The following is a 16,407-nucleotide window of genomic DNA, read 5'->3' as shown; positions in this document are numbered from 1 at the left end:
AATCTTCTAAAATAAAGTTTTAATACCAATTAATAAAATAACAGTTCGTTCCTGCCAATATTACAGTTTATTATTGACAATATATATTTAAATGCAGGAAACATTTTTCATTATCAGCTGACAGAACAACTTCAGAAAGCAGACATAATATGACAAATTAAATAAGCTACATGTAACCTGAAGGAACAGATGTAAATAAAAAAAAGTCATATGCAGAATATAAAATGTAGTTTACATTTTAAGAAAAGATAATTCACATTTCCCAGAAACTTGTGTAACATACACAATAAGTATCCACATTGTTGGGATATCCCAATTTAAAGAACTACTTCTATATTTCAATAGTAAGTTTGGTCTGAGCTTTAAGAAAAAACTTATTTCAATAATCGGATTAGAAAATGGCTCTGAGCACTATGGGACTTAACATCTATGGTCATCAGTCCCCTAGAACTTAGAACTAATTAAACCTAACTAACCTAAGGACATCACACAACACCCAGTCATCACGAGGCAGAGAAAATCCCTGACCCCGCCGGGAATAATCGGGTCAGACCCGAGCTACAACAAAAAAACTTAATATATTTCAGCAGTCAGGCTAGGCCTGAGCTTTAAGAAAAAACTTAATTACTACAATCATTCCCTTAATAGTTCCATTACGTTGGATCTCAGATTAAGAAAATCCTACACACTATGCTGCAGTAAATAGTCGCGCACCTTCTTCAAAAGTCTGAAGCTGACTGGAATGATTGCGTAGCTGGTGATGGAAAGGTAGCCTGAAAAGAAATTAAAATCCACATTAACATTACTGAAAACCTTTATTTCTAAATTATGGATTACTAAGTTTGTTGCACTAACACTGGGTTAATGTTGGGGAAAAATGTTTATGTAACATGGCTTTTCTTATCCATTTCTGTATCGAAATATTCAATGACGGAATGAAACTCAAAGTGGCTCCACATTTGTGTGTATTTACATCTTTATATTGTAATTAGCTACTTAAAGTCATAACATGTATATGCCACACCTTAAAAAATCACTTAGATAACTAATAATAAAAAATATAGGCCTAGTTAATTGTTACAATTTAGATGTCATGTAATGAGAATTTTACTGTACGTGCAAGACATACTGGACCAAAGAAACAAAATGCCATGATGTTAATAACCTAACATCTAAACAAGATTAGCAAACAGTTTGAACGTGAGTATATCAATATGGGTGATAATACCAGATAGTTTTTCTGCCTAGATGGTGTTATAGTCAGGACTGAGATTTTAAGCTAATGGGGAACTTGAGGCAACTGCCAATCAGGAAGTTGTGTTAACACAAGATATGAGCACTTTTACCCATCAGCAATTATTCCATAATGTACTAATGCCACTGCTTTGGAACAAGACATGTTGTGAACTATGTTTGAACATTCACATTTGCATGAGAAAGTCACAAGCCAATGGAAATATGCAATGCTGCTTGCACAGAAGGGAACATCCTGTAAACACATCAATTTTTTTTCCGAATGAAACAGAATGTGTAAACACTTTATGACTGATTTGCAGTGTATCATTCAGCTGGCTTGCTGTGTAATGGAATTATCCACACCAAGTTCAAGGTGTGGAGTGACTTCAGTTTTTTCAATAGCAATGTCTACCAATTATTCCACGTGACAGTCACATCAAATCATAATTAAGTATTTTCTTTTTCTTTAATTATACTAACAGAGCTGCCTTCAGATAAAATAAGAATTATTTTAAAAATGGTGCCAGAAACTTGCATGCCATAACCTTTATCAATACTGGATGTGAGGTCAGTCTGGAGGCAGTTTTCAGTTGCAATTTCTTATTTCTTTTGTGGATTGTTTCGGTCTTTACACCACCATTAGCACACAGTATTAAATTTATAAAAGTTAGCCAATAGCACTGTATGTCCAGCAGTGCTCCCTCAAACTTAAAAATGTTAAATAAATAATAATTACTTTATTCCTTAATATGCCCTTTGGGGAAAGGAAAGTTGCTAGATAAATTTCAAAATGCCATACATGGCTTTAGAAATGTAATACTTACCATTTCAGAAATTTCTACTGTCTTTACAAATTCCTTGCTTTGCTTAGAGTGTGGTCTTTGTCTTCCCCCCGGATGACATCTGCGACCTGCCAACTTGTTTTTTCTTCTGCTTATTGCAGTGGGCTGAACAGGAATATAGTTACCACGATTTTTTCTAGATTTTCCTGTAACAAAAATTAGAATTCATGCAATATTGAATTACTTGCCATAACATTTATATAAATGTATGTTTTACTTACCTTCACCAAAATTTGCCAAATAAGATGCACATGCAGATGGCGTTTTAAGCTTTCTCAATTTTTCGCACATGACTTCAAGGCCCTTCCTCATTTCCTCAGGGGATTTATTTGAAAAATCTATGAGACGAGCTTTTATCTCGTCGATTAAATCATTATTTCTTTTGTCTGGAACTATCTCCATGTGAAGTGTCTCTGGCATCTCTTCTTGGCTTTCACAGAGCAAACCTGTGTCCATTTGCTCCAAACGTTCCGAAGAGCTTGAAGCCCCTGCATTCTGAGAGCAATACAGAGGCTCTAGCCACCCTTCAGGAGGCTCCTCATTTGTAGCAATAAAATAATACAGTCTACATATACTGTCACTATCAGTCACCTCCCTGTAGTTTCCTGATGGTAAAACAGTACTGCCCCAGTCTATATGTTTGCAGATCTTCCCTGTATTGCCTTGGCAACAAGTGCAAACAAGAACAGCCATATTAACAATGTAATAATGATTCTGCCTTTCTTCACTGGGAACGAGCAGAACATCCTCATTGACTTGTCTGATTTTTGCTAGAATCTCCTGTGAAGGAGCCTTTATAGGCCTACAGAAAGACTTAGGACTTGCTCCATTAGCAGCATCAAGAAGTCTCCTCTGAAAATACAAATTCACCTTTGTGAGAAAAAAGTCCACCATCTGAACCACATTGAAGGCACGCACCCTCTCAAAAATCCTGTCCTTTAAAATTCTCATGAAGGCCTCACTTATATTATTTGTGTTGTGCCCTTCTATAAGCATACCTCGCCGATGTGAAAGGGTCCACAGTTCTCTCCTATCCCAATACCCTTCCAAGTATTTCAATAAATTTTGATGATTTTCACCGATGTTCACTCTTGTTACATTATAGTTTACCACTGCTTCAGTTTTTGTTTGCGCAAACATTATTTTTTTTAAATTCTGGAAGAACTCGCACTGTTTTTGCTGTGGTATAGCATTTTTTGTTTTGAGAAGCCAGCGCCACACTGCCTGCAGGACATGGAATATACACAACAAAGTTTTTGTGTTTGGGAAGCACCTTCTAATTGCATTTTGTTCTGACTGGCTGTCGTCAGTCAGAAACACACTTGGGCCATTGATGTTTCCCCCAAAAATATTTTCCTCCACTATCTCTTTCAGCAACTCTAGTCCCATTTCTACAACTCCGCATCTTTCTGAAGACATAATCAGAACTCCTAGTGGTAAACCTCCACACTCACTGTGAGTAAGTAAAATGAACACTCTGCTGCTATCATGATCCACAGAACCAGTGGAATCCATAAATACAAGTTTGGAAGCAGCTTTTACATGAGTATGGACTTTTTGCATCAGTGGTGAGCAAATGCTGAAAAACAATTATACAAATATTAATAGTAGCTAAATGTATATGCATAAAGATTTCATCAGACTACAAATTTGTAAATATACTCTTACCATACTATATAATCATCATCTTTCTGAATCATCTTGGCACACACAGCTCCAACTTCGCTGTTGTATTCCTCTAACCTCTGTTGTAACAGCTGCTTTCCTTCTTTGTTGAAGTCTGTTGGCCCATACTTTTTCTTAAAAACTTTGTTGAACAAATAGTGGCAAAAGTTGTAATCAGGACACCTGCTTGTGTCTGCAAGGTATAAAGGGTAATCTGAACAATTCAGCTGAATTTCAACCTTTATTGACTCAAGAGCAGTGGCTGGTGAATGACCTCTTTCAAACAGGGATATTAATTTTTCTTTGACATCACTTGATGGTTGCCTAAATCTTAAAGCAGCAGCACTCTCAACACTGTGGTTATGACCCAACACCAAGTTAACCTCACACGGCATTTCCTTGTAGAGCATTGCTTTCTCTACAGACTTACCTCTGTATCTATCATGCACAGCGTGAATTGTCACTGTCATTTTTGATGGACAGTTAGTGTTTTTTGTTGCCCTTTGCACTAAACCATGAACTTTTATACTGCGAGTATTGTGGTGACAGACCAGCCTTTGTTTGAAAACAACATATTTTCCTGATGCAGGTTCAGTGCACCTTATTGTATAAGTTGTTTTTGTTATATTTTCAAACTGTGCCAACCACTGTCCAAACTCCTCCCTTGTTTTAACATCAACAAGAATGTTTAAAGATTTAATTTCTTGCACATTACAATCATTTCTGTGCAGCTCCAACACACTTGTTTTCCACTGCGGGAGAATTTCCTGTTAAGAGAGAAGAGCATGTATTACTATCACTTCTGTACTTGGCTTCATTTAAATTATTTCAGAATTTTCCTACCTACAGTAACATACATTTGATATAAGAAGTGCAGCAGGTATGTAGACACATGGTAGACCAGACCACAATTTCATAAAAACCACCAATAAGTACACATTTTACCTTGGGTAGGGAGGGGTAAAAACAAAATATTTAAACTTTCGAAATTTTGGGTGAAAAGCTTTTGTACTCATCAGAATATGGTTAAAAATGTTTCATATTCACACAAACATTTCACTGAAAAAAGAAAAAATACTTGAGAGGGGCACAAAAAAAGACCTAGTGACTAAATTGAAGAAAGTACCTACACAGGTGACAGGACAATAAAAGTATGAGGCAAGATAAAAAGAATTCATATAATGGTCTGTTAGACATATCTATGTCAAACAAATTAATGTAGTATAAGTTTTGAGGAAAAGGGTAGATTTTTATACAGAGGAAATATTAACTATGTCCATTAATGTTATAAACAGTATGAGGAAAAGGGTAGATTTTTATACAGAGGAAATATTAACTATGTCCATTAATGTTACAAACAGTATTTAAACTAATAGTTTTAGCCTAAACAAATTTTTCTAGACACTTCAGTCTGATAGTTCCAATTCTTAAGGGAAATGTTTCTAAGGGAAAGACAAATGGACATGTTGGTGTGCTCCTATAGATAATTTAAAATTTCTGAAGTTTCTGGGTTATTAGAGCTGGGTGTTTGGTAAAATCTGAAAACCAATCCTTACTGGCAAAACTTTTCACTGGTAAATATGCTTTCTGTAGTACCTGAACAAACTCAGCAACAAACTGTTTTACCTTGAATGAAGTTACAGGAAGGCCCATGTAGCCAAGCAAGTATATCCATCTTTACTGAGAACAGATCTTTGTGTATTCAGAACTTTTTAGTATTACTCTCAGATACCAGTGGTATGTTTAAATTACAGTTGAGTAATAGCTTTTATTTACACCTGGCATTAATTTTAAACTACCACAGCATACTCTGTGTCTTTCTCTTAAAGGTTGCAGTTTAATGTAATTTCTAGGCATTCAACACCACTGACAGTCTAATGATTTCCAAACTGAAATACAGAGAGTAAAAGTTACTAATTTTTTTAAAAAAAAGCAAACACTATATGTAATTAATGTGAACTTAGGACGCAGTCAGCTGCTCAAGATATGATTGCCTTCTGTTTACTCCACTTTTCCTCCACCTTTCCAAACAATGGAAAAAACTCACAGTTTAGTATACTTATGTGTTTTATAATTCCAGTACACAATGTTAATAAGTTTTAGCTGATTCTGAAACTTCTTACACATATACATGTTTCACATATATGTGAAACATAAGGAAAAAATGGCCTACGAAAAAAGCCTTCTTTTAAAGGATCATTAAAAGTCTATGTGGGTAACAAGAAACATAATAAACCAAATCCGTACAGAAACATGTATTAAATGGTAATTTTCCAGTACAGAGAAATGAAAATCTGTCAAAATAGATATACCGCTGTCTTATATTACGATTTGCGCGCGCTGTTTCATACAGTTATTAAATCTCCTGCTTACTATCACACCATTTAAATTACTGGAGCCCGCAGCAAGATTTTTAAATGAGGATTTCTGATCAGGTAAACAAGTTGGCTGTACCTTCACCTTATTTCCTTCCATAATTTACTCTAATAATAGCTATTTTTACCCGATCCTGCTTGTTTTATTTTTACCCTATCAATACCGTATCTTTCATGTTTTATTTGATCCCCATAATTCTATAATCTTAAGTAGCCAACATTACCAAGTTGCCAATAACAACTGTCAAGTGAGTAGTCTGGATTAATAGCTTCAAAAAGCAAGCAGAGAATACACCAACCTGAGAAATAGTATTAACTATTTCACTCTGCCTTTCGTTCGCCGACAGCATTATCATTGAAAGCAATGAATTTCAACGCTTAAAAATAACATTAAGTGCAGAAAATTCATACTAAATATGGTACTTACAAATACTTCAGCCTTTCGCTCGTCCACAACACTATCTTCGAACGAAATCATTTCGAAAATACCGTACGGAGGACACGTTGATGCAGGAAACGCATACACATACAAACACAATAGTGAGTAGTGGCTAACACAAAATTTCGCGCGCGCGCGCCTGATGCACAGCACTTTTTCATTGGTAGTTGTCTGGTGGCTCCTTATTGGTCGCTAGCTACAGCGCTCAGACAGTGTGGAGGGGAGATGGCTAGACCCCGGGTCAAGTCAGGAGTTGCTTCCTATCGACGCTTGCATATATGTGCTCTTTTCCATTTCTGTATTGAGAGTAACTGTGTCACTTTTGCTGTCTGAAAAAATAAGTTTGTTATTCAGTTGTAAACCGGAACTGTGTTTTCCTTTAAAGCTCAAATCACAAGAGGTTATGGGCCCCAGCCACTTAGTTTCCGATATTACAGAAATCGGCCAGCAAAATACAGAAATGCAGAATGCTGACAGAGTTTTGGCACAGGTAACCTGTTGCGATTAATCGGAAAACTAAAAGGAAGAGAAAATTTCAACACACAATAATTTGCAATGCCAAATTATTTACAATACAAACAATAAGTTGCAGTGCACAATTGGGTGGGATCAATGGCGAAGGTAAGATATGTACTGCAAGGGCTAAAATGAGATTCAGTTGACCCTGCTATTTATATGCATGTACAGAACACCTCAACTGCGGAAGAAGCTTTGGATAAATTAAAATAAGTTTATATAGACATAGGACTTTATCAAAGAAGAGGTTTGTTGAGAATGCTTTTAACTACGAGGCTGGAAAATTGTTCATTTTTAGAAGAGTATGTATCGAGAATAATTACCTCAAACAAATTAATGGGTCTTAACTTTGAAGTGCAAGATGAATGGATAGGATTTATTCTGTCAGCTGGTCTGCCTAATGAGCACAGTCCAAAGATAATGGGTTTAGAGACTTCTAATAAGTTGGTAATGGGCGATCCCATTAAAAACAGATTACTACAGGAAGTGAAGGCTGACACATGCAGCAATTAAAGTTTCAGTGATGCAGCTCGCCAAGCAAATAAAACGAACAACCACAACCCTCATTACAGCCCCAGAGGTCCGATGTGTTATAACTGAAACAAATATGGATACATAGTGAAGAACTGTCACAGTAAAAACAAGTGAAAATGTCCAGTTAAAGAAGCTAGTTGTAAGACATTGCTAATGACATCAGCATCAGCTAAAGTTATACACAAAGACTGGTAAATGAATTCTGGTGCATCATAACATATGTCAAAGCTCCCATGTGACTCGAATTTCACAGTGTCAGCACCAAGTTTACAAGTGGAAGTGGCTAACAACGAAAATTACCCATAAAAGGGAGAGGATGCACGCGTATTGAAGCAGGAGCAGACAGATATGACAAACATACAGAGTGGCAGATGTGCTCTGTGTTCCTCAGTTAAGTACAAATTTACTTTCTGTTCCCAATGTAGTGAAACAGGGCCACTCAGTTATTTTTGACGATAGAGGCTGTTGAATTCATGATGCAGAGAAGAAATTGATAACCACATCATCGTTAATCAGCAGAGTGTACAAACTGGGTCAACCAAGTGATCACAGGGTTGAAGCAAAGTGTGTGTCCTTGTCTAATGATGCAAATCTATGGCACAGATGTTATTACATCTACACTCAGATTTACGTAAAGGTTTGGCTAATGGCATCACATACACTACTGCCCATTAAAATTGCCACACCAAGAAGAAATGCAGATGATAAACGGGTATTCATTGGGCAAATATATTATACTAGAACTGACATTGTGATTACATTTTCACCCAATTTGGGTGCATAGATCCTGAGAAATCAGTAGCTAGAACAACCACCTCTGGCCATAATAATGGCCTTGATACGCCTGGTCATACAGTCAAACAGAGCTTGGATGGCATGTACAGGTACAGCTGCCCATGCAGCTTCAACTCAATACCACAGTTCATCAAGAGTAGTGACTGGTGTATTGTGACGAGCCAGTTGCTCGGCCACCATTGACGAGACGTTTTCAACTGGTGAGAAATCTAGAGAATTTGCTGGCCAGGGCAGAAGTCGGACATGTTCTGTATGCAGAAAGGCCTGTACAGGACCTGCAACACGCGGTCGTGCATTATCCTGCTGAAATGTAGGGTTTTGCAGGGATCGAATGAAGGGTAGAGCCACGGGTCGTAACACATCTCGTATGTAACGTCCACTGTTCAAAGTGCCGTCAATGCGAACAAGAGGTGACCGAGACGCGTAACCAATGGCATCCCATACCATCACGCTGGGTGATACGCCAGTATGGCGATGACGAATACATGCTTCTGATGCGCATTCACCGCAATGTCGCCAAACAAGGATGCGACCATCAGTGTGCTGTAAACAGAACCTGGATTAATCCGAAAAAATGACGTTTTGCCATTTGTGCACCCAGGTTCGTAATTGAGTACACCATCGCAGGCGCTCCTGTCTGTGATGCAGCGTCAAGGGTAACCACTGCCATAGTCTCCGAGCTGATAGTCCATCCTGCTGCAAACGTCGCCGAACTGTTCGTGCTGATGGTTGTTGTCTTACAAACGTCCCCATCTGTTGACTCAGGGATCGAGACGTGGCAGGACGATCCGTTACAACCATGTGGATAAGATGCCTGTCATCTCCACTGCTAGTGATACGAGGCCGTTGGGATCCAGCACTGCGTACTGTATTACCCTCCTGAACCCACCGATTCCATATTCTGCCAACAGTCATTGGATCTCAACCAACGCAAGCAGCAATGTCGCGATACGATAATCCACAATGGCGATAGGCTACAATCCGACCTTTATCAATGTCGGAAACATGATGGTACGCATTTCTCCTCCTTACACGAGGCATCACAAGAACGTTTCAACAGGCAACAACGGCCAATTGCTGTTTGTGTATGAGAAATCGTTGTAAACTTTCCTCGTGTCAGCACGTTGTAGGAGTCGCAACCGACGCCAACCTTGTGCGAATGCTGAGAAAAGCTAATCATTTGCATATCACAGCATCTTCTTACTGTCGGTTAAATTTCGCGTCTGTAGCACGTCATCTTCGTGGTGTAGCAATTTTAATGGCCAGTAGTGCACAAAGGAGTCTTGGACACTCCATGCATGACATGCCTAGAAGGTAAGCAAACTATATGTTCCTTCCCACATTCTACTTCTAGACCTAAAAGGATTTTGGAGTTGGTACATTGATTTGTGTGACCCAACACACATGTCAATTGGGAGAGCTAAATATTTTCTAACTCTGATCGACCATTTTTCGAGAAAGATTTTTTGTACACTATTAGTAACAACTACTAAGTACCTGATATTATTCGAAATTTTAAGAAATTTGTAGTGTGTCACACAGGTGAAAGACTTTTTGTATCACGAACTGGTAATGGAAAGAAATATGTAAACCAAAGATTGACGAAATTCTTAAGGTATGAGGGAGTCAGACATCAAACCACATTTCCCCACACTCTGGAACAAAATTGTGTAGTAGAAAGATGTAATAGAACGATCGTAGAAAGGACAAAATGTATATTACCTGATGCGAAATTACCTATGAAATTTTGGAGACAAGCAGTCTCTACTGCAGTTCATCTCACTAAAAGATCGGCAACAGAAGCTTTGGACAATATAAAGCCAGAAGCAGCTCTCTCAGGGAAGAAACCTGACCTCTGACATCTGAGATTATCAGCAGTGAGGCATATGTTCACACACCAAAAGCCAATAGGCGCAAATGGAAAAAGAAATGTGTTCAGCACATATTTGTCGGATACTGTGAAGAAAGGCATCCTGGTTGTTCACCCATGTTCATCAAAGAATTGTAAAAGCAAGAGTTGTAATTTTTAAAGAAGATACAGATCAGAAAAGTAATGATGAGCCAGGAATTTCTGATCCTGATCGTTTTCAGGAACCAGCTTGATATTTAATCCATTCAAAAATAAGGAGGAGAACATTAAGGGGCAAAACGATTCAATGGACACTATACAAGACAATAGTGTTTCAGGAGAATGAGATTCAGTCGAAATAAATGAAGACTCTGAACCACATCAACAAGTAGTCAGATCTTCCCAAATACCAAGGCTGAAGAAGATGGATGAATACATGTCCTATCATACTAATGTCTCCCAAGAATCAGAACTATCAACTTTGGAAGAAGCATTGCAATATAGGGAGTCGCATGTTTGCAAGGTGACAAAAGACGAAATTTATGTTGAAATTATCACAGTTGACAATGTTACAGACAGTTAAATATGGAGGCATTAAAAGACGTAAGAAAGCTGTCACCAGACTTAGACAGGGAAGTTGCTGTTGGAACATGAAACTGTATGAAGTTGTACTAAGTCTGACTTTCAGTAAATCCGCAACTGACATTTGTGCTTACTAGAAAAGTGATGGAAGCGGTATATTTATTGTAGCAGTTTATGTAGATGACGTGCTAATTTTCTGCAACAGAAAATTTCATTAAAAAAGAAATTAAAGAACATTCTAAACTGAAAAACCTCGGAGGTGTATCGAATTGTCTAGGAGTCCGAGTAATGAGATTTCAAGCATGGACTTTTATGGTAGAAGGAGACCTATTATATAAATCAGATTTTACAAAAATGTAACATGGAAGAATCCCATCTTGTATCCTCACCACTGGATAACAGTGTAGTATTAACTCATGAAAGAGCTATAAGACAGAAAGAGAAAAAAACTGCCTTGAACAATGTCCCATACAGAGAAGCTGTAGCCGGACGAAGTGGCCGTGCGGTTAAAGGCGCTGCAGTCTGGAACCGCGAGACCGCTACGGTCGCAGGTTCGAATCCTGCCTCGGGCATGGATGTTTGTGATGTCCTTAGGTTAGTTAGGTTTAACTAGTTCTAAGTTCTAGGGGACTAATGACCTCAGCAGTTGAGTCCCATAGTCCCAAGCTATAGGTAGCCTAATGTATACTAAACTACGTACTAGACCAGATCTAGCATTTGAAATTGGAGTAGTGAGTCGGTTTAATACTAACTCAGAAGTACCCCAGTGGCAAGCTGTAAAAAATCCTACGATATCTAAAAGGAACAAAAGATTTCAAACTCCAATTTTCTATAGACGAGGACCATGACATAACAGGATACACTGATACTGACTGGGCTGGGGGCTCTGCAGATAGAAAATCTACTGCCAATTTCTTGTTTGTCACAAGGTGCAGCTATCCCCTTTCCCAAATGAGGGCCCAATTAACTTGTATTGTGACAATGAAGGTGCAATAGATATGTTAGAGAGAAATGGATACCAAGGCTGCACTAAACACATTGATGCTGGACATCATTTCATCAGAGAGAAAATTGAGAAATCATAGTGGAGCAGATTGCAACAAGAGGAATGCTGTAGACATTATAACGAAGCCACTGCCAAGAACCAGAGATCAACCAATCCAAGGATTTGGCTTAGGAAGCTGAAGTACTGAGAGGCAACGCTTGAAGTGGGGAAGTTGAAAATTTCATTTAGAGTTAGTTCCTCTGCTAGAACATTCATCTTTGGTGTCGTCGCTGTGTACGCTTTTATATATGTGCTCTTTCGAGGTTTTTTTCTGTTTTGAGTCTAACTATGTTACTTTCAATCTGTAAACTAATAAAAGTTTATTTACTTTGAAACCAGAATGTGATCATATAGTTCCACAATGCAAGTGGTGTAACTTACAACTGAAGCACAGAAACTTTGTATCAATTTATGTACAAAATCTGTCAGGATATGTTTCACATCTGTTTTTGGAAGAGCTCACGTACAGTGAAAAACAAGTAGATTTGATACCCAACAACGACAGGTACATCAGTTTTGACAAGAAGACGATCAGCTTGAAAATGAGATTTGACACATTTAGGTTCATGGCTTCAGGTCATGACAAACTTTCATCACACCTGAAGGAGGAGCAGATAGCATACATTAGATAAGGTTTCCCAGGAAATATAGCCAGTCTAGCAACTAAAACAAGTTTCTATTCCTATAATTACATGGAAAATTGGAAGAAATGTGAAGAAGTGCAGCCTCCACCAAAGGGTGAAGCTTACAATGAACTGAATGAGTGTGATGTCAGTGATGAAAACTACAAACATGCTCAATTGACGTGGAAAAAATTTAAGAATGAGAATCGCGGTGAATGTCATGATCTGTATCTTAAGACTAATGTTCTGATGTTCACTGATGTGTTTGAAAATTTCAGAAATACACTCCTGGAAATTGAAATAAGAACACCGTGAATTCATTGTCCCAGGAAGGGGAAACTTTATTGACACATGATCACACTGACAGAACCACAGGCACATAGACACAGGCAACAGAGCATGCACAATGTCGGCACTAGTACAGTGTATATCCACCTTTCGCAGCAATGCAGGCTGCTATTCTCCCATGGAGACGATCGTAGAGATGCTGGATGTAGTCCTGTGGAACGGCTTGCCATGCCATTTCCACCTGGCGCCTCAGTTGGACCAGCGTTCGTGCTGGACGTGCAGACCGCGTGAGACGACGCTTCATCCAGTCCCAAACATGCTCAATGGGGGACAGATCCGGAGATCTTGCTGGCCAGGGTAGTTGACTTACACCTTCTAGAGCACGTTGGGTGGCACGGGATACATGCGGACGTGCATTGTCCTGTTGGAACAGCAAGTTCCCTTGCCGGTCTAGGAATGGTAGAACGATGGGTTCGATGACGGTTTGGATGTACCGTGCACTATTCAGTGTTCCCTCGACGATCACCAGTGGTGTACGGCCAGTGTAGGAGATCGCTCCCCACACCATGATGCCGGGTGTTGGCCCTGTGTGCCTCGGTCGTATGCAGTCCTGATTGTGGCGCTCACCTGCACGGCGCCAAACACGCATACGACCATCATTGGCACCAAGGCAGAAGCGACTCTCATCGCTGAAGACGACACGTCTCCATTCGTCCCTCCATTCACGCCTGTCGCGACACCACTGGAGGCGGGCGGCACGATGTTGGGGCGTGAGCGGAAGATGGCTTAACGGTGTGCGGGACCGTAGCCCAGCTTCATGGAGACGGTTGCGAATGGTCTTCGCCGATACCCCAGGAGCAACAGTGTCCCTAATTTGCTGGGAAGTGGCGGTGCGGTCCCCTACGGCACTGCGTAGGATCCTACGGTCTTGGCGTGCATCCGTGCGTCGCTGCGGTCCGGTCCCACGTCGACGGGCACGTGCACCTTCCGCCGACCACTGGCGACAACATCGATGTACTGTGGATACCTCACGCCCCACGTGTTGAGCAATTCGGCGGTACGTCCACCCGGCCTCCCGCATGCCCACTATACGCCCTCGCTCAAAGTCCGTCAACTGCACATACGGTTCACGTCCACGCTGTCGCGGCATGCTACCAATGTTAAAGACTGCGATGGAGCTCCGTATGCCACGGCAAACTGGCTGACACTGACGGCGGCGGTGCACAAATGCTGCGCAGCTAGCGCCATTCGACGGCCAACACCGCGGTTCCTGGTGTGTCCGCTGTGCCGTGCGTGTGATCATTGCTTGTACAGCCCTCTCGCAGTGTCCGGAGCAAGTATGGTGGGTCTGACACACCGGTGTCAATGTGTTCTTTTTTCCATTTCCAGGAGTGTATTTTCTTGAAAGCTTATGATCTTGATTCTCCTTGGTAAAACACAGCACCAGGTTTATCTTGGGATGCAAATTTGAAAATGACTAGGCATCAAATTATGACTCGATTCTGAAGATAGAAAAAAGAAAAAGAGGTGATATATCTCAGTGTTGTAAAAATGTGGCAGCAAATAACAAATATTTCAAGGATTATTATGTAAAATGAAATTGAATTATTTAGCATATTTAGATGCAAACAATCTATATGGCTATGCAGTGAGTCAATATATACCATGTGGCACGGTTTACATAAAGATTTGCCACTCATTCCTGAAAATAAAATTATGCCAGGAGCGAAAGAAAGTAAGTTAGGTAGCTGTTGACTACTTTGAGTGACAAACACAAATATGTAGTCCGCTACAGAAATTTCAAACAGAACCTGTCTCTAGGGGTGTGGCTAATAGAAATACAGTGTCTTCCCATTTAAGCAATCTGATTGGTTGAAGAAATATATAGACCCGAACACAGAAATTTGGATGAAAGTGAAGAATGATTTCCATGAAGATTTCTACAAGTTGATGAACTCAGTGTTTGGATGAACAAACTCTGTTTCCAGAGTATTCATAAAATTAGATTTGCATGCAAATAAGTGTGAAAAACTTACAGCAATTCGAAGCTTCAAAGTAAGAACAATATGTAATGAAAATCTTGCTGCAGTTCAGATCAACTCTGATTATGTTCAACAAGCCAGTTTACATTGGTATTTGTATACCTGATGTTTCAAAAGGCTGTATGATTTTCGCTATAGAATGATGAAGCCCAAGTATAGAGAAAATGTGGGATTGTTTTATCAGGATATGGACAGTTATATCTACATCATACATACTGAAGATTTCTATGAAGACATTAGAGTTGTGATTGGTAACTTTGATACAAGTGACTACCGAACTGAAAATATATACAACATACCCCAAGTAAACAAGAAAGTTTAGGTCAAGATGAAAACGAATGTAACTGAAAAATAATTGAAGAATTTTGATGTTTGAGGGCAAAAAAGTGTGCTTAGAAAGCTGGGGATGCAGTGGAGTAAAAATCATACGTTGCAATAAGTGCCCCCTAGGTGGCTCACTACTCTGGTATCTGCTTGGCTACCACAGGCCCCAGCCTTTGCAGCATTGCTTCCTCTTTCTGTGCTGCAAACCTACACTTCAACTCTCTCTTCCTTCCTCTGACTTTCCAACGGATGTTCCTTTTGATGCAGACTGTGCTTATACTTGTTTTGCGATTTTATTTAGAGTTTCACTCTCCTGGCACTGTCTTCACCTTCCATTAATAATTATATTGTCCCCATTATCGGGTTTGACCTGCCATCTTTTCCAAATTTTACAGAAGTGTGTGTCACACACTACCTCTGTGCCCTTGCACTCTGCCACCCTTTCTTCCTGTTGTAGTAAGCCCAAAACCCAGAACAATTGCCATGCCATGGTGGGAGGGTCATCAAATACCTGCACAAAGGAAGCCATGCAGGTATCGCATTGTTGGTGCCTGTGCTACACATTCCCCATGTAGGGATCACACTGTCAGTACCTGCATTGCACACTCGCCATGTATGCCATGAAGTATATGCTCATATGACTGGGGCACAGGGACTTCCAGCAACAGATTACTGGCCAGGTAACTGTTGCTGTGGCAGGGTGGTGCCCATGGAGAGAGCCCCTGTTTGGAGAGGGTGGCACCATGGCTGACAGTTTGCACGTGAAGCAACTTAAACTTTGTCCCACTGCTGGTGCAACAGAGTATGATCCCTTCCCTTGCCACGCTGTGGGAGGAACATAGGACTAAACAACAAAGAGCAAAATTCTCTCCCCCTCCCCATACATGGTGTGTATGGGGACTGATGGGGACACATTTTTAGCCACAGAGCCTTTATTTTTTGTGGAAAACATTGAGTATGAATGAAGGAAAGTTGCAGCCATCTCTGAGATGAAGAGCAGTTGCCTCCTCATTAAAACTTCATCTCCTGTCCAGTCACAGGTGCTCTTTTGTGAAAGTTGGGTGGCGTTCCGTGGTTGTCACTACCTGCAAGAGTCTTAGTATTGTCCAGGGAATTATCTTTCACCATGATCTTCTTCTGCAATATGACAGTGAGGTGCAAGCCGACTTGACCAACTGGGTGTGTACTTCATCCGTCATGTTCATAGTTGACCAAGGGAAAACAGAGTTGCTCCTGGGGCCTTCATCTTGGC

The 16,407-nt window shown here is 40.0% G+C and overlaps 1 protein-coding gene across 1 annotated transcript; it reads right to left on the bottom strand.

Moving 5' to 3' along the window:
- Positions 1–267: 267 nt before the first annotated feature.
- Positions 268–6,666, bottom strand: LOC126232194 (uncharacterized). Its single transcript, XM_049942491.1, has 5 exons — positions 6,546–6,666; positions 3,747–4,510; positions 2,300–3,657; positions 2,061–2,224; positions 268–773 (listed from the first exon to the last, which is right to left on the bottom strand). Exons 1-5 carry the CDS (start codon positions 6,594–6,596, stop codon positions 720–722), a joined length of 2,391 nt encoding a protein of 796 aa, XP_049798448.1. The 5' UTR covers positions 6,597–6,666; the 3' UTR covers positions 268–719.
- Between the last annotated feature and the right edge of the window lie 9,741 nt (positions 6,667–16,407).

The sequence above is a fragment of the Schistocerca nitens genome, unplaced genomic scaffold, assembly GCF_023898315.1.
Source record: "Schistocerca nitens isolate TAMUIC-IGC-003100 unplaced genomic scaffold, iqSchNite1.1 HiC_scaffold_466, whole genome shotgun sequence".
Taxonomy (NCBI): Eukaryota; Metazoa; Arthropoda; class Insecta; order Orthoptera; family Acrididae; genus Schistocerca; species Schistocerca nitens.
The sequence above is the reverse complement of the archived record's forward strand: the minus strand, read 5'-3'. Positions and strand labels throughout refer to the sequence as shown.

Bases quoted from the DNA above. Each gene is read 5' to 3' on its own strand.
- LOC126232194 (XM_049942491.1), bottom strand. From the start codon at position 6,596: ATGATTTCGTTCGAAGATAGTGTTGTGGACGAGCGAAAGGCTGAAGTA. The intron at 4,511-6,545 runs GTAAGTACCATA...CTCTCTTAACAG, and splicing joins AGCGAAAGGCTGAAGTATTT to GAAATTCTCCCGCAGTGGAA. The intron at 774-2,060 runs GTAAGTATTACA...ATTTCTTTTCAG, and splicing joins CAGTAGAAATTTCTGAAATG to GCTACCTTTCCATCACCAGC.